We start from the raw sequence: 24142 nt of genomic DNA on the forward strand, positions 1-24142 counted from the left end.
CGTGATCCAATTAACACCTGTAAACTTTGAAGGATCCAAAGCCCTTAATAGCCGGCCAAATATGGACCAAGCGATAAAATGCTCTCCCGAATCTATTAGAAATAGCCGTGTTACTCCAGTGGCGATAGTGCAGAGCGAGTACTTCAGTATTAGGTGATACCCTTTTTATTTGGACTAACAATTGATGTTATAGGACAAGCTTTGGAGATTTCTCTAGAAAGCTTGTCTTATAACATCAATTGTTAGTCCAAATAAAAAGGGTATCACCTAATACTGAAGTACTCACTACTCTGTACCATACACATGTATTAAATCCATTGGCCAGTAGGTGGCGTGTTCAACTGTCCTGCAAAACCCTTCCACTCCTACAGTGTGTGCTTTGCAGTTCCACATTAAAACACTGCCTCCCAAACCGTGGTGCCAGAGGACCTGGGCAGTGCAGATGTACAGAGCACCATTTGTAACCACCTACATGCCAGGGGGTGCAGCAACGCATTGCAAAGCTATGGCCCCCAGCAGTAAAGAGGTTAATAATGGCCAGGGCTATTTATAGGTTGGACTCAGACCTGATGCTTTCCAGTCTTACTGCACATTCACCAACACACACACACACACACACACACACACACACACACACACACACACACACACACACACACACACACACACACACACACACACACACACACACACACACACACACACACACACACACACACACACACACACACACACACACACACACACACACACACACACACACACACACACACACACACACACACACACACTGATTCCAACACAGCAGCCAATGGAAGAGCTCTTGAAAAATGCTCCATTGGTCGAAACGTTGAGCAAGTAAAAACACATTTATTGTACCATTTGGTGATCCTGTTCTTTCACACGCACACGCACACGCACACGCACACACACACACATTAATCGGTTGGTACATGAAATATTGTTCTCTTATTATAATGGTATAAAGTAGTTCTGGGAAGGCTCTTACTTTAATGCAGCCACCTCTGGGCTGGAATCTGTGCAGGTTATGCGTATGTCTGTGATCTGTAACACAGCTTTGGTAGTGGGAGACAGGAGCAATTTTGAAGCCGTTATAATAATTACAGGGCTCTGGCTTCAGATGTTCTTGTCCTCTGAGGCCAAGAAGCTTCAGGTTGTTGGCAGGGGGTCATTATAATATTATCATTATTTATTTAAAACGCGCCAACATTTTAGGCAACGCAGTACAAGGGGGTCGGAAGGCGTTAACAATACAATGACAACATTAGTATAAATGGGTACAGTAGGAAAGGAGTTTACAATCTATAAGAAAGGGAGAGGGGTCACCCAAGGTACAGGAGGAGGAGGTGGTGGGTTGCTTCTGGACCCTTCTGGAAGTAAATGGGTTTGTTTTCTGTTTGTCTCCAAAAAAATTCTGTATGTCTTGCTGCTGTAAAGTGATTTGGTTGTTACAGTAGAGATATCTATAATCAGGGAGGATTCTCTGCATTGTGGTTATGAGTGGCCGTGGCACTGCCCTGTGTTATCTACAAAGGACCTCAGACAGACCTCTTATCCAATTGTGGCACAGATACCAGAAGTAAGATTGTTAGCTTTTTGGAGCAGGGATTCATTGGCCGTGCAGTATTTGCAGCAGCACTACAGAAAAAAGGAATATCTTATTATTAATATTATTATTATTATTATATCTATTGTCCGGAGTCATCAACTTCTAACAATTCACTTCTTGGATACTTCCCCACTCATGCAAATTAGGGAGAGTGACCCAACTCCCCCCACACTGTCTTTGGTGCGGATGGGATACGTTGCAGATGTATGTACCGTTGTATACATTAGGTCACAACCCCAGTAGCACTCCTTATGACAGAAAGATATATACAGGCATACCCCGCATTAGCGTACGCAATGGGACCGGAGCATGTATGTAAAGCGAAAATGTACTTAAAGTGAAGCACTACCTTTCCCCACTTATCGATGCATGTACTGTACAGCAATCGTCATATACGTGCATAACTAATGTAAATAACGCATTTGTAACAGGCTCTATAGTCTCCCCGCTTGCGCACAGCTTCGGTACAGGTAGGGAGCCGGTATTGCTGTTCAGGACGTGCTGACAGGCGCATGCATGAGCTGCCGTTTGCCTATTGAGCGAGATGTACTTACTCGCGAGTGTACTTAAAGTGAGTGTCCTTAAACCGGGGTATGCCTGTATGGTGTGGTGAGTTTGGGTTCTGAGCTTGCAGGGCTTGGAGGTTTGTGATCCGTCCTCCCTGGTTTAAACCTCGCCCAGACCACTTTTAAATAGCAGCTCCTGTATTGTGATGCACCTGTGAATGAGCAGTCTATGAAGACGTCTTCCTCTGTCAGAGGCAAACAGAACGTTTCCAGATAGTGTTAGGACCTGTAATAATAAGGTTATACCTTGGGGTGGTTGCAGGATTAAAAATATGTTGGACAAAGAATTTGATGAAGTGATCCTCACTTATGAGAAGAGAGACAGATACGTTTTTGGCGAAATCATTTGGCATGTTGGATGTAACACTGGGGCTTTTTGTTGTTAGTTACAGATGTAGCAGAACTTATCATCTCCAGCTGTGTGACCCCAACCGTAGCTGTCCTGGCGCTGTAGGATTATAACTATGGGGGGGTCCGATCCGTGAGCATGGACCCCCCCCCCTGCACCGATGTCACGGCGGCGTTATCTTGATAGCTGTGGCGTTTTGCTTTGCCAGCCACGCCTCTGGAGACGGTGAGTGCGGTTACGTCTGTAGTGTGCAGAACAGCATCATCTCCTTGGGACCTTCTGCAGGTCACTGTGGGGGTCTCCTTACTAAAGTGTCCCGGCTGCAAAAGTAGGGCAAAAAACAGCTAAATCCATCAAAGAAAAGCAATCCGAGATAAAGCAGTGGAAGTTTCTCCTGCGATAACTCTGGGGCAATCCTTTTGCAGAGACATTGCCTCCGTTTTGCAGCTGGTAGACGTTAATAAATAACTCCCTTTATTTCTCCAGCTCCAAAATCGCCCAGGACATACTTGAAAGCGAGAGGTAACTCTCAATGTATTACTTCCTGGTAACACATTTTATAAATAAATAGATTGCAAGCTCTTTGGGGAATAGAGTCGCCAGCTGTGCCACACTTGGCAGAACCAGTGTATTGTTCCAAGTGAACCTGTCCGCGATTGCATTGTGCAGTTGGAGTTACCATTGAGTAGCCCTGAGAATTACACCGAAGGTTGGCATGACCGCATGGGCAAGGCTCCCCCCCCCTCCTTACCGCAATCTGATGGGGGCTGGCAGGATAATGGCGTCGCCGCCCCTGGGGGATTTGGCCTGGGGGGAGGTGATATAGGTGGGGTGCCGGGCGGGTTCTTCAATCCGCGCCTTCCCACGCAAGTAATGCTTTGTACTTCTTTTAAAAAAAAAAAAAAAAAGAACCATGATACTGTATTAATAATAAAGGATTATATTAATATATTTTGAGGTGTCTGTTGGGGCGTTATGTTGCCTTTGTCACAACGACTGTTTGGGTGGGGCAGGGGTTAAGTGCAGGGTATCCTTGCCAGACGGGCTGTGGTACGTTAATGCCTGGTGTTGGCATGGATTGGCGAGTGGGCAGGGCTCATTGTGCTTTGGGTACCTGGGACCCATTCTCGCAGTTGACGTTGAGACATCGGAGTGTCTGCAGCTGTGCCAGGCTTGCGGGGTGTTTTCCAGGCCATGGATGAGGACCATTGGCCTTACCGTTTGGGGTGGGGGCACTCTGGCAGAGTTGGGCACTTCCTGTTTTGGCATTTAATATAAGCTGTGGACATTGGACCTCCAGACCTTTCTTGTATTTACGGGCATAATCCAAAGGGTGACGGGGGCAGCATCGAAGACTCACAGGTCATGTACTTTGGGCTTTTAAGAAGAGGGCTTGGGTGGCCTGGAGATGTGTAGAGGAGCAACAGCAAAAGTATGCTATGTTACATCAGAAACCATCGGTTAGTCACTGCTATAACTATCTTAGCACCATAGGATCTAGTAATAATCAAGAGTTTTATCATGTTTAATGATATCTACATATATTTCTATACTCACACATTTCTAATGTGATACACTCATGTTGGTGAAAACAAGGGAGTTGAGAGAAGAGAACGTTTCAGCGAATCGCCCTTCCCCGAGCGTTTGTCTGCCAGTGATAAGGGTCAAACTGCACATAACAAACCCAAAGAAAGTTTCGCTATAGGTTTTTATCACCCTCGCACGCTGAAAGCAGATGTGTGGCGGGCTCGGCTGAACTACTCAAGTCTGCTGGAGTTTTGATAAGCAAATATTGCCTGAGCCATGTGCTTGCCTATTGGTTGCAGCGTCTCCAGATTTTGACACAAGTAATCAGATTGAAAAATCAGGGCGGGGGGAAAAGACAGAGGCCGAAGGGAAAGAGAAGGAGATGAGGACAGTTGCACTGTACATCAGTGTGTCGCCAGCAGGCAGAGGAGAGAGCACAGCCCTGGGACTCACCCCCCTGCATCAGGAGCATTGAGGTACTGTACTACAATTGACATCTACATTGAAGGAAATCAGTGAGGAGTTGTAGGTTCAAAGTAATAATAATAGGTTTGTTTATTAATCGTGCTTTTCTCCCGATGGGACTCACAATATCGGGCAGCATTGTACATGGGAATTTTTGTAGACACAGTCCCTGCCCAGGTGAGCTTACAATCTATGTGTTTTGGTGCCTGAAGGCATAGGGAGATAAAGTGACTTGCCCAAGGTCACAGGGAGCTGACACTGGGAATCGAACCGGGCTCCCCTGATTCAAACTCAAAGTAGATGCAGGTGATATTTATTCATTGAGTATATTTAGAAAATGCCTGTATCAGTCTATGTTCAAACACACACCCTCATAGCTAGGGGTGGGCAACTCCAGTCCTCAAGGGCCAGGTTTTCATGCTATACCTGCTTCAGCACAGGTCAAGTCTTTGACTGATCCACCTGTGCTCAAGCTAGGACTGGTTGAGCCACCTGTGCTGTAGCAGGGATATCCTGAAAACCTGACCTGTTGGTGGCCCCTGAGGACTGGAGTTTCCCACCCCTGAGCTGTGCTCTATTAACCTCATGCATTTATATTTCTTGCCCCTACAAATGATCCAATTTTCCAATAGGATTGTGAAACGCAGTTACATGTCTTTTATCTCTGATAAATCTGACGTCGTTGTGCCAGTGAGGACGGGCGTCAGAAAACTGGTGAAAAAAAAATAAAAAATAACAGCACAGGATTTATTAAATATATTGAGGCACAGAAAAAATCTTGTCCTGTTTCTTTCTGCGGTTTTGCTGCTACAAGTGGTTGATATAGAATCGCTGACATCTACTTTCATGTGTTTTGTTGACTATTCCAAAGGATTTGGAATTAGATTGTAAGCTCTTTGGGGCAGGTACTCCTTTCCCTAATGTTACAATGTCTCAAGCGTTTATTCCCATTGTGTTACAATATTATGTCTCATGTGTTACTGCTATGCACTTTGATGGCGCTATATAAATAAAGATATACATACTTATATACATTCATTCACTAAAATGTGGTAACCTTTCATTAATTAACTGCGTGAATGGATGGTAAAGATCTGTAATGAGTTTTTCACACTTTCAATAATAATGAATCCAGTATAATTTATCGTTTGTATTCTAAAATGTATTACTACGACTTATTTCTTAGGTTCCAACTTATGCCAGAGCGCAGTACAACGAAGGCTTGAAAACTACCCATAAAGTATATATATTTTTTTATATATTACAAATATTTGCTGGTGTACTCGGTATTGTAGCTAATCATAGACATAGTGCGGTTCTGACCCAAACAGCTTACAGTCTAATTTTCAATAACTGGCGCAAGTTGAGATAAAGTGATTTGGCAAAGTTAGTTGCACCCCTCCAGTAAAAGGTTACGGGGGAACAATAATGCTGGTTAGCAAGTACACATTTTCCAACTTCAAAGGACAGTACCTTAGTCCCTCTCTGGCATTCATGCAACTCTTTCTTACCTTCACCCTTACCTGGCTGCCAGAGAGGACAGCAACGGGGGTTAATCAAAGATGTTGTAAGCCTATTTCCCACTTGAACAAGTGAAGCCGGATAAGAAGCGGCATATCCGAGTGAAACATGGATCAGCGAACGAAGGCTCGACGTTAAAAAGAAAAGGAAAAAGAGCTCGTTTCGCGTGAGATTCGGGTTTGGGGAAGAGTTTACGGGGGAGCGATTTGAGGCAGAGGAAAACAAAGACTTTGGTGCTCTCTGTGCCCAGAAAGTGGGATTAAAATAACCAAATACACCACAACGTGCGAAGGTAATGTCACTATAAAACTCTGGTGGCTGTTGTACAAAGGTGTTGTGGCTGCAAAGGGCTTAATAATATAACACGATCCTTACTAAGTGCAGCGCTGCTAAGGCCTCAGTAGTGTTATAACACAGGGACCTGGTGCGGCCAGTGGAATGTTCCTTTGCCAGAGTTCTGGCTCTCGCGGCTATGGGTACGACTCTATATTTACTTTCCTAGATCATTTTACACCTTTTCTTAACCTATTTAATTAATTTCTTAATGTATAGGCATTAGACCAGGGGTGGGCAACTCCAGTCCTCAAGGGCCATCAACAGGTCAGGTTTTCAGGACATCTCTGCTTCAGCACAGGTGGCTCAGATTGAGCCACCTGTGCTGAAGCAGGGGTGTCCTGAAAACCTGACCTGTTGGCAGCCCCTAAGTCTGAAGTTGCCCACCCCTGCATGAGATGCAGCTGATAAAAACCCTCAATGGCATTTGTTTACCATGGAAAAGTTTATTAATATGTATTTATTATTATTTTTTGTTTTGTTTCAATATATTTTTTTTTTTAATTATTTTACTTAAATAAATTAACCTCTTACTTAAATGTACAATTTTGATAAAGGAACAATATTTATACATCTATCTTAGTAAAAAAAAACAATTATCTTCATAACAATTTTTCTTTACTATTTTCTGTATGTTGCAAATCAATGTAATTGTTATATATAAATCTCTTTGGATTCTTTTAAATTCAAATTATTCTTATTTTTTTTTAAACATAGAAAAGATAAAGAAAAAGGATAGATAAAGGTGGGGCCAGAGAGGAAAGGGACAAGAAGCCCCCCCCCCCCCCCCTACATCCAATATGATATATTATCTTGATATATACTTATCTGTTTTTCTTTTCATAAGTGAGGGTTTTTAAACACTCATCATTTTTATTTTCTCCAATCAAACCAATGGTATTTTATCGGTTATATAAATGGGTTACACAATCCGGTGCAGAGTTTTTGCTCCAGTTTTGCAGCTGGGGGACTTCGATAACCCCCCCCCCCCCTCCCAGCCTTCATGCTCACGGATCACAGCGTCTGATAAGGTTGCTCTCGGACGGTATTGACACACTTTGCTTTGCAGTTGTGTTAACACACGAACCTGTGCGTGGGCAGAGCGCCAGCGCTGCTTTCTTATCTACAAGATCAACGCTGGGATGTGCATGATGGGGACAGTGCTAAATCCTTGCGGGGCACATGCAAATGACCATGCAAAGGAGTGTCCACCTGGAACCGGTCTGACGCCAGTGTAGGATCAGTTTTCCATCCTCCCTTGCCAGGCTGCCCGGGTACACCGCTGCCAGCTGGTGATGTGCAGCAGAGAGCGAGCTATATGTGCAGGTTCTGGGGGTCAGGTACCAATGCGAACAGTGGGGGAAGTACTGTACCCAAGCGCCTGACATCTTCCCAACCCATAACTGAATGCAAATGAGCACAGGGCTGTGCGTAATGCAAATGTGGAGATATTTCCCCAAAGCAACAGTTAGGAACAATATATATATATATATATTTTTTTTTTATTTTTTATTTTTTTTTATTTCTTTTGGGAGAGAGAGAGATGTTTTTTTTAAAAAATATATATTTATTTATTTTTTTAACAACCCAAGAATTATTTTTTTCCCCATCATTTTTTTTTTTTATAGCAAAAAACAATCCCAAAACCAAAATCAGGCACGCTCTGTCAGAACCAAAAGGTGAAACATTTGTGGAACCAGACCCCCCGGTGAGCGTGCCACCCTCATTGCTAAGATTGGCATTTGAAGGCGTTTTAATAAGCAGGGCACATTTCTCGCGCTGCCTCAATCAGGAAGAGGAATCAGGACCAGGGCAAGCTTGAAAAACGAAATGTGTGGCGTTAGGTCCCTCTTTCCCTTTATATTAAGGGGTCTGTGTAGGGTGAGCAGATTTGCAAAAGTAGAAACCAGGACACATTCAAAAAATGATTTATAAAACGCATGACATCACTTAAAAAAAAAAACTCCAGTCCTCAAGGCTCCCCAACCAGGTCAGGATGTCAGGATATCTCTGCTTCAGCACAGGTGGTGCAGTCATTGACTGAGCCACTGATATCCTGAAAACCAGACCTGTTGGTGGCCCTTAAGATAGGAGTTGACCACCCCAGCTTTATATTAATAAACCATTTCATTAGAGATGACCAATATATCATTAAAATATTTACTCTTTGATATGATCGATCACATAAAAAAACTTGCAGTGTCTATGTTTATAGTTTTAAGTGAGTACAAACAGGGTATAGCTAATCCCCCCGGGGCATTTCAATGGTTTTGGAGAATATTGCCAGGACACCCGGGCTTTCAATGAAACTCCGGGACTGTATGGTCACCCTAGCCTAAGTATTAACACTTGTATCGTCCATCGGAAGAAGGGTCAGTCAGAGCGGAAATGACCCGGAGTCATCCAGCCGCGATATGAGGTAGGGCGCGAGATATAGCGGTAACTGCCACTGACCGTGGACTGCTTCTCTGATCTGTGGGCTGCTTCTCTGTTCCGTGAGCTGCTTCTCTGATCCGTGGGCTGCTTCTCTGATCCGTGGACTGCTTCTCTGATCCATGGACTGCTTCTGTGATCCGTGAGCTGCTTCTCTGATCCGTGAGCTGCTTCTCTGTTCCGTGAGCTGCTTCTCTGATCCGTGAGCTACTTCTCTGATCCGTGAGCTGCTTCTCTGTTCCGTGAGCTGCTTCTCTGATCCGTGGGCTGCTTCTCTGATCAGCTCAGAACCAATAATACTCCGCAAGTTAGTGGTTTATCCCCTGGATATTAAGGGCGACTGTATTACCTTTTATGTTTTTAGTAAATAGGGTCATTTACCTGGAAACCCAGCTCTATTCTTTCTATGGAATATACCATGTTTTTCACCTGAGGCTGCAGCAATAAAAAGGCTTTTTTAAGGGCAATTACCGGTTTGCTGGAACATTACCTTTTTGTATATATGTATAATCTTTATTTATATATAGTGCCCACTCAGCGCTTTACAAAGACAATAGTGTACACGGTGTTTTACAAAGACAATACAGTACTGGGAATTATAATACAATAAGCGCAGCAAACTGAGACAATAGGAGAGGAAATTTCTGCCCCGGAGAGCTTACAATCTAAGTGATATGTTGGGAGACATGACAAATTACAGCACCCTAACCCGAATCCTTGCACTCTCTGGCTTCTTTTTGTTGTCGGCGACTATTTTTCATTTTTGAAGGCGAGCGACACCCTTCCAATATAGATGTGCACGAGTCCAAGTATTAAAGCTTATCAAAGTTTGCATTTTCGCACTGCACCATTATTTACTTGCCGCTGCCTTCCATGTACCCAGCTTGGTAACCAAATTAGGGAGGTTTGTGTCCCCTCACGCCTGGCAGAGGTGGTGACACAGAAAAATGAGAGGTGCAGAATTGGACACACCCTATTAAATAACACATCCATAGAGTAAATATTCTTTAACTCCTCGCTATGAATCCCAGATCGGTTCACAAAGCAAAAGGGAAGCAAATGACTGATATAATGGGGGTTATTTATCAAATTCAGTATCTACAAACACCCAAAGAGGGAACCAGCGCACATCAAAATAAAATAAAAGGTAGCTCTCCCGTTGGCTGAACTGCTGGCTGAATTTATTCCTCTGGCGTCAGGTGAGGGGACAGATGGACACGGAACACGTGGCATTGTAAGTGGGGGGGGGGGAAGGTTTATTCACCTCTCACTTCGACCCCCTTCAAATAAATTCAACCATGAATTCAGCCATCATGTGCGCTCTTCCTGTTCTCCTGATGAGTGCTGGCTTCCCCTTTTTGGGGGTTTGTGGATACTATTTGTCTGGATACCCAGGAGGGATACGGTACATCAGGAAACCTAAGCTCCTATTCAAGCATATCTCTACTGCAGGGGCGGGGCAACGCCAGTCCTCAAGGGCCACCAACAGGTGTTCAGGATACCCCTGCTTTAGCACAGGTGGCTCAATCAGTGGCTCGGTTGAAGACTGAGCCACTGATTGAGCCACCAGTGCTGAAGCAGGGACTGATTGAGCCATCTGTGCTGAAGCTGTGACTCATGAAGTCACCTGTGCTGAAACTAGGCCTGATTGAGCCACCTGTGCTGAAGCAGGGATAACCTGATCTGTTGGGGGGGGGGAGGTGTCTTGAGAACCCCCTGGTCTAATGTAATCCCTATGATAATTAAGGTGGGAGGGAATGTGACGGGCCGGCAAACAACCATGTGAATGTCTTTACTCTGCAGAAAATGCCACGCTCCTTTTTGGTCAAGAGCAAGAAGGCCCACACGTACCACCAGCACCGCTACGTGGAAGACAGGTGGCTGCCTGCATGGGACCCTGCCACCAATGTGTGCCACGGTGAGCAAGTTTCATGGTATGGGTGTAGGGAGAACACGGCAAAATCACAGCACCATTAGAAAGAAGTTGGAGTAATATTAACCTTTTAATATACTATGCAGCACACACACAATATATATATATATAATATATATATATATACACACACTTTATAATGGAAGAGTAATATTAACTTTTAATATACTATGCAGCACACACACACACACACACACACACACATATATATATATACTTTATAATGGAAGAGTAATATTAACTTTTAATATACTATGCAGCACACACACACACACACACACACACACACACACACACACACACACACACACACACACACACACACACACACACACACACACACACACACACACACACACACACACACACACACACACACACACACACACACACACACTTTATAATGGAAGAGTATAGGTAGCCTTTACTGATAATCGCCATGAATTGCATAGAGTTTCTGAACAAATCAGGCAGTCTCGTTCAGAGCAGCCTCCCCCATATATAGATATATCACTTAGATTGTAAGCTCTTCGGGGCAGGGACTCCTTTTCCTCTTGTTTTATGTCTGCGGCGCTTATTCCCATTGTGTTATAATATTACATCACGCGTATTATAAAGCGCTATATACCTGGATGGCGCTATATAAATAAAGATATATATATATAAAATAAAGACATACTTATTGTAGACTGTATTAAAGCAGTAATCTTGTCTGCTCATTTGGGGGGGGGGGTTGCACACTGATTTGTTTTTGCAGTATTCAAGCTGCGGGGTCCCCCGGATCCGTACTGCACTAATATTAGGTCCGGGGCGCCTCCGGTTCTTCAGATACTGGCCGTTTTAGTTGCCGACGGTTTCAGCTCCGATTTAGGAAATTAAAGAGACCAGCGAAGCCCGTGGTCCAATACCAAGCGATGGCGTTGCCGCTTCCTATTGGGTGTTTAGAGGTCATTTTATACAGCCGGGCTCCCCAAAGAGGCCGGATCAGAAAACACCTGGGAGTGGAAGGGCCACAATCTCATTATAATGTCATTTTATATACTTTTAAAGACTTGCAAATGATTATTCAACACGTTGCCAGCACGTGTGTTACCTGTACCATATATATATATATATATTTACGTGGCAGTAACCTACAATTGAGTTTCAGCGTGAGCCACTAATATGAAAGGGATCCACGGGCCGCAGAGAGGTCACACGTGGCTTGCCAGCAGTGGAGCCCTCATATACATGATCCACCATGTACTCTATGTTACCAAGTGGCCTCACAGGCTAATTGCACACAAATGACATGCATTAGTGCTCACTGCAGAGCTCCTGAAACCCCAGCCCCGGTCACTGCCCTCCGGGCCCGCGGCTGATCACCCCTCATTTAAATGAACAAACCTGTCACTCCGTCCCCCCAGCAAAATCCTGTTCGTGAACGCAGGAAATCCTGCTCTGTAATGTATGGAGGCTGTGAACCTTCTCCTGGAAGAGGTAGTAGCAGGCGAGGGGTGCGACGTGGTTAGGACAGCACCGCCTTTCCAAGCACACCATATCATAGCCTCGGCTCGTAACCTTGCCAGGTCTGCCACGTTCAATATGTCTATATTAAAAGGTGCAGTTCCACCTCCTTGTATCTTTTGGGTGGGAGGGTTATAGATGGGAAGCTGGGGGGGTCCCCAAAGCTGAACCTCATGCTCAGTCAGAGACTGAGCTTCTGATTGAGTCACCTGTGCTGAAGCTGGGATATCCTGAAAACCTGACCTGTTGGTGGGGGGGGGGGGGGAGAATCCTTGAGGACTGGTGTTGGGAACCCCCTTCCCTTAGCGTATTTTCAGAACACGTATAAAGGTTTGCCTTATTTTAATAAAGACAATTCGCTGAATAAAGCCGCGCCTGAGTCAGCGTTCACAAGCGATTCGCCCCGCGTTATGCGCAAACCTCTAAAATCTCTAGATTCGCATTATGCCGAGACTACAAACGGGGCACACACCATGTTCTACTCGCGGTCTTTTCTGAAGGCTCGCAAAATTGGCGACATTATTGGGCCGTGGCGAAATATTCCCCCGGGAATCAAATTTGGGGGAAAATGGTTCAAATGTAATGAATGCGTTTGCACAGTTTTGCACCGTTTTGCACCGTTTTGCACAATTTCGCGCAGTTTCGCACAGTTTCGCACATCTCCCGTTAAGTTAAGCCTCAATTCTTGCATTTGAGTCACATGTCACAAACTGGTTACTCTAATGCCTTATATGACACGACAGAGTTTCATGAATGCAGAGAAAACGGAAGTGGGACCTCCCCAGGTGCAGAATGTGATTCCTTACTGCTGACCCTGGCAACATGCCAACGCGATGCACAGGGAACAATAGCTGCAGAGCACCTAGAGCAGGCATGGCCAACTCCAGTCCTCAAGGGCCACCAACAGGTCAGGTTTTCAGGATTATCCCTGCTTCAGCACAGGTGGCTCAATCAGTGGCTCAGTCATTTCTGCCAAAGCCACCAGTGCAGGGATACCCTGAAAACCTGGCCTGTTGGTGGCCCTTGAGGACTGGAGTTGGCAACCCCTGACCTAGATATATTGATGCTAAAATACACATGATGCGCGCAAAGCTCTTCCCTGGCGGATCTGTGCGTCACCGCAAAACTGGTGCAGTTCTGTGGCAACAAATAGCACCAATGTATCAAAGAAAAACAATCTATTCTTTTCAATTGTTCTCTTTTCTTTGATATTTTCTAATTCATGTTTTCTCCAGGTTTTGCATCAAATAATTGATACTCACAGTGTAAATTTAGTGTTGAAAAGGTCATTGAATCATTTGACACATGGCTCCTGTGCATTACTTTCTGTATCCCCCCCTGTGTCTCTCCCCTTTGCTCATTTCCCCCCCTCGATTGTCTCCCTCACTCATCTCTCCGTCAATTGTCTCCCCCGGTCGCTCATCTCCTCCCTTTGATTGTCCCCCCCGCTTGCTCCTTCCCCCCACCGCACATCTCTCCTGCTCGCTCACATCTCCCCTCTTGCTTGTCTCCCCCCTCGCTCGTCTCCCCCCTCGCTCGTCTCCCCCATCGATTGTATTCACCCCTCGCTTGTCTCCTCACTCGTCTCCCCCACTCACTTGTCTCCCCCCCGCTTGTCTACCCCGTCACTTGTCTCCCCCTCACTCATATCCCCCTCACTCGTCTCACCCCTCACTCGTCTCCCCCTCACTCGTCTCACCCCTCACTCGTCTCCCCCCTTACTTGTCTCCCACCCTTGCTTGTCTCCCCCTCACTTGTCTCCCCCCCTGACTCGTCTCCCCCCCTCACTTGTCTCCCACCACTCACTCGTCTCCCCCTCACTTGTCTCCCCCCCTCACTCGTCTTCCCCCTCACTCTTCTACCCCCCTCGCTTGTCTCCGCCCCTCACTCGTCTCCACCCCTCGCTTGTCTCCCCCACTCAATCGTCTCCCCCCCTCGCTTGCCTCCCCCTCTCTCCTCTCTCCCCCCTCACACTCTAGTAGTCCTAAGCGGGTGTGTCTCTGGGTGAGTAACCGCTCATGGAATGCCAGCAGTTATCTGAACCCTTCAGGCACATTCAAATTTACTTTATTCAAATATGGTATCGGGTGCCAGCTTTCCGCCTTATCCCTAAGCAACTATAACTGTATTTCTGCAACGTAGAACCCAGCCTCTCTGTCCAACACCAGCTCCAGACCGGGAACATTTTCCTTGATGCCTTATTAAGTTTGACGGTGATTTCGTCGGTAAAATGGTATTACTTGTGAAGTGGGTGAACCCGGTTGGAATTCCAGGTTCAGCTCGTTGTGATCTTGGGCACCACCATGAGGCTGAGATTATAGTAGGCACGCGGGACGGAGCGCATGGCGCCGGGCGCGCCTATCGCTCGAGCAATCTCTGCACTGAGGTCGGAGGCGTGGCGGACACGTCGCAAGGCTGGTTCACCCTCATTGGCTGCACCGCTCGCGTGACGCGGCGGTCACGCGACAGGGACAAAATAATTTGTCTTTTCAAAAATCTGCCCGCGCGGCTGCTGGCGTGATCGCGTGCACTATGGGCGGCCTCATAGGGAAGAGATCTGTTATTCTCGCCGCGCGCCATCGGGAGCGCTATAACCACAGCCTTGGATTGTAAGCTCTTCAGCACAGCAGCCCATTGCGCCTGAATAATACCGGCTCTGCCTACAGAAAAAAAGAAAATATTCTTATCATCATTTGCAGCTCCGTTCACTAGAGTCTGTTGTGTGTGTAAGAAGTTAATATAATATAATCATCTCAAATCTATGTTAAATAAGCCATTATAGAGAGTTGGGATGGAGCCACTTGAAGAGTATATTTTAATGCAGTATATTACATTTTCTTGTTATTACGTTCCTCCTTTTCTGCATCACTAAAAATCTGCCAGGTCTGTGCTGGCGTCTTCCTAATCACACAGGCCCCTTACATTTGTCACTGTCGGGAAGAATAGTAATATACAGAAGTGCTGCCGGGTGCTGGTGCTAATATAGTAGGACGGATACATCCGTGCGGGGGCCTGTCCTATGACCTTTGGACCGGCCGATTGAGCCATTTTCAGGCAAAATTCCTCATCATCTTCAATGGGGAATTTCGAGTCAAAAACAGCCCGATCGGCCACTTTGGCGGATATAGAATAAGCCCCAAAGTATTTGTGTTAGGAAATAGCATTTCTATAGTGTTCTTAAAGGAGCAATTAACGCAATGTCCTACATGTGTGTTTACATGTATTTTTAATCAGTTCTGTAGTATTAGATAATACTTACTATATTTTTTTGCCATTCTTTATGAGTTTTAATGAGTCGTAATATACTGCCCATCCTTTGATTTCCATAGCAGGCTTTAGCCCGCCTCCCCAGCTGCAGCAAGATCTTTGTAACACTTTCATGTTTGTGATCATTTGTTGCCAATGTTCCCAGCAGTATAAGCTGCAAACTGCAACATAATGTTACCATAGTAATATAAGAATACATTGATCGCCCGGCAGATTTAGGAACCGGGACGTAGCCAGCAGCACCTGCAGAGGAGGTCTGGATCTCAGGAAGCAGGGTCCCCGGAATTGACATTAACGTGGTTCAGCTCTGAGGGACCCTCAGCTTTATAACCATAAAAAAACAGAACATATTGAGACCCCTGGATGGAACACCGCTTTATATAGGGGAACGAATTGATCGGCAGCTTAGGTAATTAGTTTTCAATACAAGTAATCAAAGGCTGCATATATTAAAACAAAATATACATATGTATATATATATATATTTTTTTTTAAGTGCCGCTTGGATTGCCCCTTTATATCCAGATCTACTGCTTCATAGCACAGTATCAAGCCCTTCACATTTCCAGATTTGCTTACAGCTAGAAGCTTCAGGCAGTTGAGTAATCTCTGTGATCTTTGCCCAGGCATAAATCAAATTCACTTTCTTGTATGTTCTGCCTGCAGCGCAATATAATCAAACAAAACACATACATGTCTTAAAGTATATGTTCATTGTCACCCTACGATGGAACTATCAGCACACTGCACTGGCCGTGATGTACAGCCCTTTACAAAAGCAGTGTATTATAGGCCTCTCTTACAGCTAACGGGTTAAAAGCCGGGCCCTGTGTTTTCCAGTAATACGTTGCTGTTAGCTGTGATGACCGGGTATACTGCCACAAAGAATGAATGGGAAGGCACAGCAAGGAAAGAGTGTATGGGCGGGCGTCCTGTGCCTACGGGGCCTCCTCAGTGGGAAGAGGATCCACCACTGATCTAGGAAATGTTTTCTCAGCTCAATCAAAGCCGGATTTGGGGACACAGTAAATTGGCCCCGTGTCCGTGCAAATATTGCGGCTTCACACACATTGTGTCAACAAGCTTATTCTTGCAAAGTTCTTTTGTAGCACCAGGTTTGGCAAATGACAGCACATTATCTGTAGAGGGAACACCCTAGCTTGGTGACACTTCATGTCAAAACAAGAACTGGATTTCACTCTATTAGCGCTCTGTGGCACAGTATTCAAAGTGACCAGGTAGAGAAAAGGGAGGTTCTGTTCCCAGGATGTACTCTTAATTCAATACGTGTTTGTAGGGTATTTTATTGTCAGGAGGTGCCTGTAACTGAATCGATAGCACGCTCTGGGTACATCCTCTCCTATTTTGCTACTTGGTCTGTTGGATCCGTGCGAGACATACTCCTGTGACCTTGTACCCTCGCCTTGTTAAACTTTCTTGCCCTTTTGGACAGCATTGAAGTATTCATATTGGTAACACCATACTCTTAAGAGGTGGTACCTCACATGTGTTCACCAGGGCACAATAGTGTCACAGGTAACATTTTAAGCCGTGGGCACTCTGTCATATCATTCTTATGAATAACACCGGTCTTTGCAAGCCAAGGTACAGTATTCTCTAGCTTGGCCCGCTAGGGCACAATAAACCATGTTGTACACCTGTCTCTCACCTCAGCTCCGTGTGTGGGGTCTCCAGCTGGAGTCCTTCCGTTCTGCACAGCCCTCCAAAGACACACCCCGGAAAACTGTATCAAGAAGGAAGCGCTTGGTGACCCACAGGAGGATAGGGGGCCGGCCCCCTATCTGAGCAGGAGCACCTCTACACCTTCAAGTCAAGGTACACCACAGCGAACAACCTTTTTATGCGTGTTACATTGCAATAATAGACCCGGGTTAAAGTGAGCTAAAAATAAGTATATTTGATGACTTGATTTCTTGTTCATTTCATATCCTTTATTCTTTGCCGTCTCCTCCAGGAATTGCTCTTTCTCCATTGCCTATTAAGGCCTACAGCTCACCCCCCCTAACAGCCTTCTACAAGCACAGCTACTCCTGGGACACCCTGCACTCTGCCTACAGCTTGAAGCAGATGTCTTCCCACTTGTCTCCCACCATCCAACAGCGCTGCATAAACCTGTACAGTAGCCCCCCGACAGCAGACTCTGACCACCCCATCAATTACAGCATGGGCTACTCCACCGGCATGGACACTTACCACTGTGTAAAGTGCAGCAAAGTAAGTTTGCTTTGGGGATAGAAGGGCCGGGGGGTTTGCTGTGTTCTTGACCTTTAAGCTATGAAGCCAATGGCTGGGATCTGGTCAATTCAAAGATGCGTCGCAAACACGGCTTCAAAAATGAGAATGGGATTAAAGATGGTGGAACCCTCCCCGAATCCGTTTCCCGAATTTTTCGTTGATGCTACCCCCCAAAAATCTGTTTCACGTAAAAATCCGTCCAATGGATTTGGGGCGGGTTTCAATCCGCGCGTATTCATCAAAATCCGCCGTCGGATACAACCCGTGGCCAGATTTGTAGAATCCAAGCCGCGGATTCAGCGCTATGTTGGCGGATTCTTAAGAACGGACCGCTGAATCCGCGGATTGGAGGCTACAAACCCGTCCCCGTGCTGCGGAATCCTCGGAGTGTATGAATGATAATTATTTTGCAAACCGCGAATCGCCCTTTTTTGTCATTGATCCGCTGAAATCCGCGAACCAAAGGAACCGGCTGATCCGCTGCGGATCCAAATCTGGCAAAAAAATTTTTAGCCAATCTCTAGATGGGATACGGTCTCACTGATACATCTGGGCTGTTGTATTGTTGGGTTATGGTCGGCAACCGGCAATCATCGGCCCCTCCAACAGTCATACAAGACCTTGATGTTGAGTTGAAGGTCATTTGGTGCATACGTGTCTCAACATTCATGTGTATCAGAGAGCTTTGCACGTGTGAGCCTTGCTTGTGCCACTGAGGGACGTAGAGTGGTTATGGGGAGCAATAGGAGCTGCCAAGGAGGAGTAACTTTGCACAAATATAACAATTGGATATTTCAGGTCCTGCGTCTCAATCAGCGTAGGGTTAACTGAATTATCTATTATTCCACTCATCCCCCCCCCCCCGTTCCCAAAATACAACTCCTTTTGTTTGGCCAGTATGGGGGGGGGGGGCGGAGAAGAATATATCCTTTCAAACTGACCTGTTGGTGGCCCTTGAGGACTGAAGTTGCCCGGCCCTGATGTAGCTACTACATCTTGGGACCCCTGGAGTGCCAGACCCCATAAATAGGTAGCAATGTCCTGGGACACCCAAAGGTGCAAACACTAAATATAAAAGATTGATACGTTTACATATACAATTACAAAAGGTATAGTACCTTACAAGCTACAATGTACAAGGTCTGATTTGTTGTCCACCTGTCTACCTGACACATCTGCAATAAAATGTTTTCCGATTTCTGGAGGATGTTTAACATCAGGCGTTCCTACTGCTCTCCTTACCCCCCCCCCCAGGTCTTCTCCACGTCCCATGGTTTAGAAGTCCACGTGCGGCGATCTCACAGCGGGACCCGTCCCTTTGTCTGTGACATCTGTGGGAAATCTTTCGGACACGCGGTCAGCCTAGAGCAGCACCTGAACGTTCACTCACAGGTGAGGAGCCCAAGAACCTCTGTCTAACATAATGGGATGAGCATGAAGTCCAGTACTAGAAGATAAACTGGTGCAGAAGAACAGCACCAGGTTTATCCAGGGGAACTAACCCTTATCGGTATGGACAAGGTTGTTCTGCCTTTGATAAATCTAAAGATGCTTCTTGTACCAGTTTTGTAGCTTGGAAACTGTAATCAATAACTCCTGATGAGGCATTTGTGGTAAAATAAGATGTACTGTATGTCATCAACGTATCGAGATGCTTCTCCACTATAGCAGGGCTCTTCAACTTGTGGCCCACAGAGGACCTTGGAGTGGCCCTTTCATGGTCTGCTCGTGTTCATTTCGTTGCAGTTATTTAGACAGCTAAGTGCAATTTTTCACTCTGAAACTCACTGTTAAGCAAAGTCAATGTAAATATGTATGATACATAGGATGTAAATGCTTGCAACTTGTGAAACTATAATAGTCTTTGGATATCTTTAAGATGACATTACGATATGGTTTTGGCCCTTCTCTTTGTAATTTTGTTGTGACCTGGCCCCATTAGAAAACATGTTGAAGAGCCCTGCTTCCCAGTGAATCACGGCAGTAACCCTTAGTGAGATAGACAATATTGTCTATCTACTGCTTCTTTAAAACAACAGTTCCACTTATTTGGCTCCACTAGGGGTGAGTGTATCTAGTCTTGTTGTCAGTGGGGCCTTGCCAGTACTGACTCTCCTATTGGTCTCAGGAGCGGAGCTTTGAGTGCAAGATGTGCGGCAAGACTTTCAAGCGTTCCTCCACCCTGTCCACTCACCTTCTGATCCACTCAGACACCCGGCCGTACCCCTGCCAGTTCTGCGGCAAGCGTTTCCATCAGAAGTCCGACATGAAGAAGCACACGTACATCCACACAGGTGAGATCATCTCAGCTAGTCCAGCCTGGGCAACTACCAATAGGGGGGATCTATGTACTAAGGTTATATTCCATCTTTTTTTGTGTGTCAACATTTTAATCGCTAAAAAAGTCATTTAATCTTCATCCATATGACGTATTATTTGCGGTTTCAAATTACTTTTGACGTGTTGGGCGGGTCATGCTAAATAAACAATAATAACTTTATTTCGTATAGCGCTTTTCTCCCAATGGGACTCAAAGCGCTTCACAATTAATCTTGGGCAAGTCACTTTATCTCCCTGTGCCTCAGGCACCAAAAACATAGATTGTAAGATCACCTGGGCAGGGGCTGTGCCTGTAACATTCCTATATGCTGCGTATCGCGCACTATACTGTGATTGTGACGCGCTGTGTCCCTTTAGGAGAAAAACGCTATATGAAATAAAGTGATTATTTTATGAATTAAAGTTTTATATATATATTAGTTTCACACCACATTGTCCTACACTGTGAAATATGCTGGCACGTTACAGGTAAATATGAACAATAATACTGGACAAATCAATTTATCACGGCCATTCGTCAGAATGAGGGACTGATGTTTCTTCCTTTGCAGGGGAGAAACCTCACAAGTGCCAGGTGTGCGACAAAGCCTTCAGCCAGAGCTCCAACCTGATCACACACAGCCGCAAGCACACTGGTTTCAAGCCGTTCACCTGCGACCTGTGCGGGAAGGGCTTCCAGCGCAAGGTGGACCTGCGCAGGCACCGGGAGAACCAGCATGGATTAAAATGACTTTCTTACCCAATGCCAACCTCCTGTCAAGTGATTACATAACCACAGCAGTGGTGCTTAGATTCAGATCTGTGCAGGGCAGGATCCACCCGCTCTCTGCAAATGTAATTCTATGACTTCTGTGGGTGTGTGTGTGTGTTAGAATGCAATACAAAACCAATACACTTCCCATCCTATACGTTGTCCCAATACTGCTCATACATATCAGGATATGTGGTCTGTACCGTTGATCAAAGATTTCCGTTTCTGGCAGATTTAAGGGACGTATTAACTTGGATACAGATCTGTTCGGCTCACAGATGATAGCTGCGCTGTTGACGCATCGAGTTATAATATAGGTGTCACTTACATTCCCCAAACTCCTATCCATAATTGCCTGGGTTATGTATGGGTTCATTTACCAAAGTCTCTTAGCTACAAAGCTAGAACAAAAGAAAACTGCACCCATTTTTGGCCCAGTTTTGCAGACTGAGAGGCTTTTATAGACACGCATTACTTTTACAGTGAAGGGGAGCACAAGTTAACTCCAGCTGTGTCCTGTATAACTGAGGTCAGGGTCGCCGACAGGTGGGCAAAGCCAGGACAACTCTCCTGTCCACTCTGGGGGTCCGCTCAGCCGATATCAGAAGTTGGGTACAGCAGGGGTTCTCCACTCCAGTCCTTAAGATCCCCCTCACCCAACAGGTCAGGTTTTCAGGATATCCCTGCTTCAGCACAGGTGGCTCAATCAGAGGCTCAGTTTTCGACTGAGCCGCTGATTGAGCCACCTGTGCTGAAGCTGGGATATCCTGAAAACCTGACCTGTTGGGGGGGTCTTGTGGACTGGAGTTGTGAACCGCTGGGTACAGGTACGAGGGCCGGTAACCCCCTTCCTCTCAACAATCTGGGATCCCAGGTCAGCAGCCGGTCCTGGCCATGCAAAGTCACTTTCGCTGCTTTTGTTACCTTCTAACTCCGTTGTATTACCGATGTGCCTGCACATACACTTCCTAAGCCTCTCAGATTTGCCACACCCGGGCACTTGCTTTAGAAATCCCCTTGCCCTATGAGGGATCACTTCTGTGCCCACCTGGAGTGCTTATTACTTTGCCAGCAGCCTTATATATAACTCTATTTTTTTTTTTTAAATGGACACATTCACCAATATCTTACTCATTTTATTCTGCCGTCGGCCTCAAACCTGAAAACCTTTTAACAAAAACAAAATGCAATAAAATGCCGATTGGTTCATGTGATATTCAGAGTTCTCGCATTTATTCAGGTTTTTTTATCAGCCGGGAGATATTTGCAGGTAGAAAGTGATCAAAATGTAAACATTTTCAGTGGCAAATCAAGGATTCTCCCTGAGAAACGGAGAGAGTGATCTGGTAGGGTTCTTACTACCAAAAAAACTATAATAGATTACTCACTTAGGGCCAGATCTACTAAGCAGTGCTGCAGATAGCACGCTTTATTTCACCTGCTGATAATGCAGCACATCCCAGAGTTTCCATAGCACTGAATGGCAGTAATACTGCTCCTGATGAAGCCAACGCCAGTAAGCGAAACGCATAGAGCTTCCATTTCCTGCGCAGTAATCCCCGTTCCAGGGGAGAGGAGACCGCTGTACTACGTACCTGTTCCTTCCCCCGCCTTACCGGAAGCTGTCAAGCCTCCAACGGATGTGACGTCAGACGCCGCTCGAACACTGCCTGACTGCGGGAGTATTGGAGAGACGGTCCGGTCACCACTTCTCTAGCGCGAGATCTACTGCTCCACTATTTCATGTGCCTGTTTTACGTGTACACATTGTGAGTACACTCCTTACCTTTTATTGCGATATAAACCTTTTTGCTGGTCTGCACTGTGGTCTCTTTTCTGCTGTGTTTCCTCATGAGTTGATCCAGAGTGTAAGCCCCCCGAGTTCCCCAGAGTGCAAGCCCCCCCGAGTTCCTGCACCCCTGTTCCCTGTTCAACGCTGATTCTTCACCTACTTTTTGTAAGTAGGTAATTGATATGAGCCAAGTTTTTCTTTTTGCCCATTTTGGTGATTTTATTATATGTTTATTCTTTTTTTGGGGGTGTTCCTGATTTATCGCTCCCTTCCTACCCTGGATGTACTGTTGCTATTAGGGAACCTGTGCAATTCCCTTTGAAGGTTGAGAATTTTTCTAATACACCTTACACTCATTTATATTTATTTCACTTTTATTCACTTATTCCTCATTGTTGGTGTGCAGCGCCGTTCTAGATCACTTGGGTTACTAATACCTGTTGCTTTAAACACCATGGGAATAAAGGTGATAAAGTGTCAGAGTAACGTCCTCATATTTGCATCGTTTTGAAGTATGAAAGGAGACATTTATTCCATTTGTTTCCAGATCAGATTCTTCCTCTTACAGGGACAGAGTGTCATTTAAAGAGCCTGTTCCTGTTAACTCATGCCGCAATGTTTAACAATGCTGAGTATCTTGATACATCCCCAGTTCCACCTGTCATTTTTATCCACCCCAATCTTCTTTTTCTTTCTTTATATATATATATATATATGAAGCAAGGGGGGTCTCCGGAGCTAAACCGCGTTAATTTCAGCTCTGGGGACCCCCTGCTTCCCAAGATATTTACCGGGGAAGGTGGCACCTCCCGGGGAAAGAAAATGGAGGTTTCAATCTCCCACGTCTCAGTAGGAAGCTTCCTATTCACTCGTGATGTGAGGGATTGGAACATCTAAGACAGGCCTGCACAACTCCAGTCCTCGAGGGCCGCAAACAGGCCAGGTTTTCAGGATATCCTTACTTCAGCACACCCGGCTCAATTAGTGGCTCCGTCATCCCACGGGTGCATCACACAGGCAGGGTCGGGGTTAGGTTTTTGGTGGCCTTAACCGCCCCACTAGAAGGCCTGTCGTGGCGCTGGTAGTGGTGGCACATGTGTTCTCAACCAGGAGGCAGAAGCAGCAGCCATCGGAGGTGTGGGGATGACACGAGTCCCCTCGGACCAGCGGGGGCCCTTAACGTCCAGAGAACAGGTAATACACACCCCAAAATACTATTCTTACAGAGTGATTACGGGTTGTACCTTCTGGTACAATCAGCCGCTTGTATGGATTACATGCAGTGAGGAATTTCCAGGCACTCCAAAGGATGTTGTAACTGGATTTTCTAATTGTATTCCCCATATTTAGCAGACCAACGTTTTGGCCTGTATAGGCCTTCATCAGGGTCACCCTGCTACTTCCGCTTAGCTGGAAGCACCGCCAGTGCACATAAGAGAGTCCTTCCACACAGCGATGAATACAAAGTTACAG

General features: G+C 45.7%; 1 protein-coding gene across 6 annotated transcripts in view; it reads left to right on the plus strand.

Annotated features, from left to right (window-relative positions):
• The first annotated feature begins 4265 nt into the window (after positions 1-4265).
• GTF3C5 (general transcription factor IIIC subunit 5) overlaps positions 4266-24142 on the plus strand; it is a 50180-nt gene continuing 30303 nt past the window's right edge. For 2 of the 6 annotated variants that reach the window (XM_075578782.1, XM_075578787.1), the window contains exons 1-4: positions 4268-4548; positions 10628-10742; positions 17205-17366; positions 17506-17765. In XM_075578782.1, the coding sequence (XP_075434897.1) occupies positions 10631-10742; positions 17205-17366; positions 17506-17765 (534 nt within the window). In that variant the 5' untranslated portion in view covers positions 4268-4548; positions 10628-10630. Of the gene's footprint in view, positions 4549-5723; positions 5778-5807; positions 6351-10627; positions 10759-17204; positions 17367-17505; positions 17766-24142 lie in introns of those variants that run through there. The other 4 variants (XM_075578783.1, XM_075578786.1, XM_075578785.1 and 1 more) reach the window with 4 other exon arrangements.

The sequence above is a fragment of the Ascaphus truei genome, chromosome 21 (genome assembly GCF_040206685.1).
Source record: "Ascaphus truei isolate aAscTru1 chromosome 21, aAscTru1.hap1, whole genome shotgun sequence".
Lineage (NCBI taxonomy): Eukaryota > Metazoa > Chordata > Amphibia > Anura > Ascaphidae > Ascaphus > Ascaphus truei.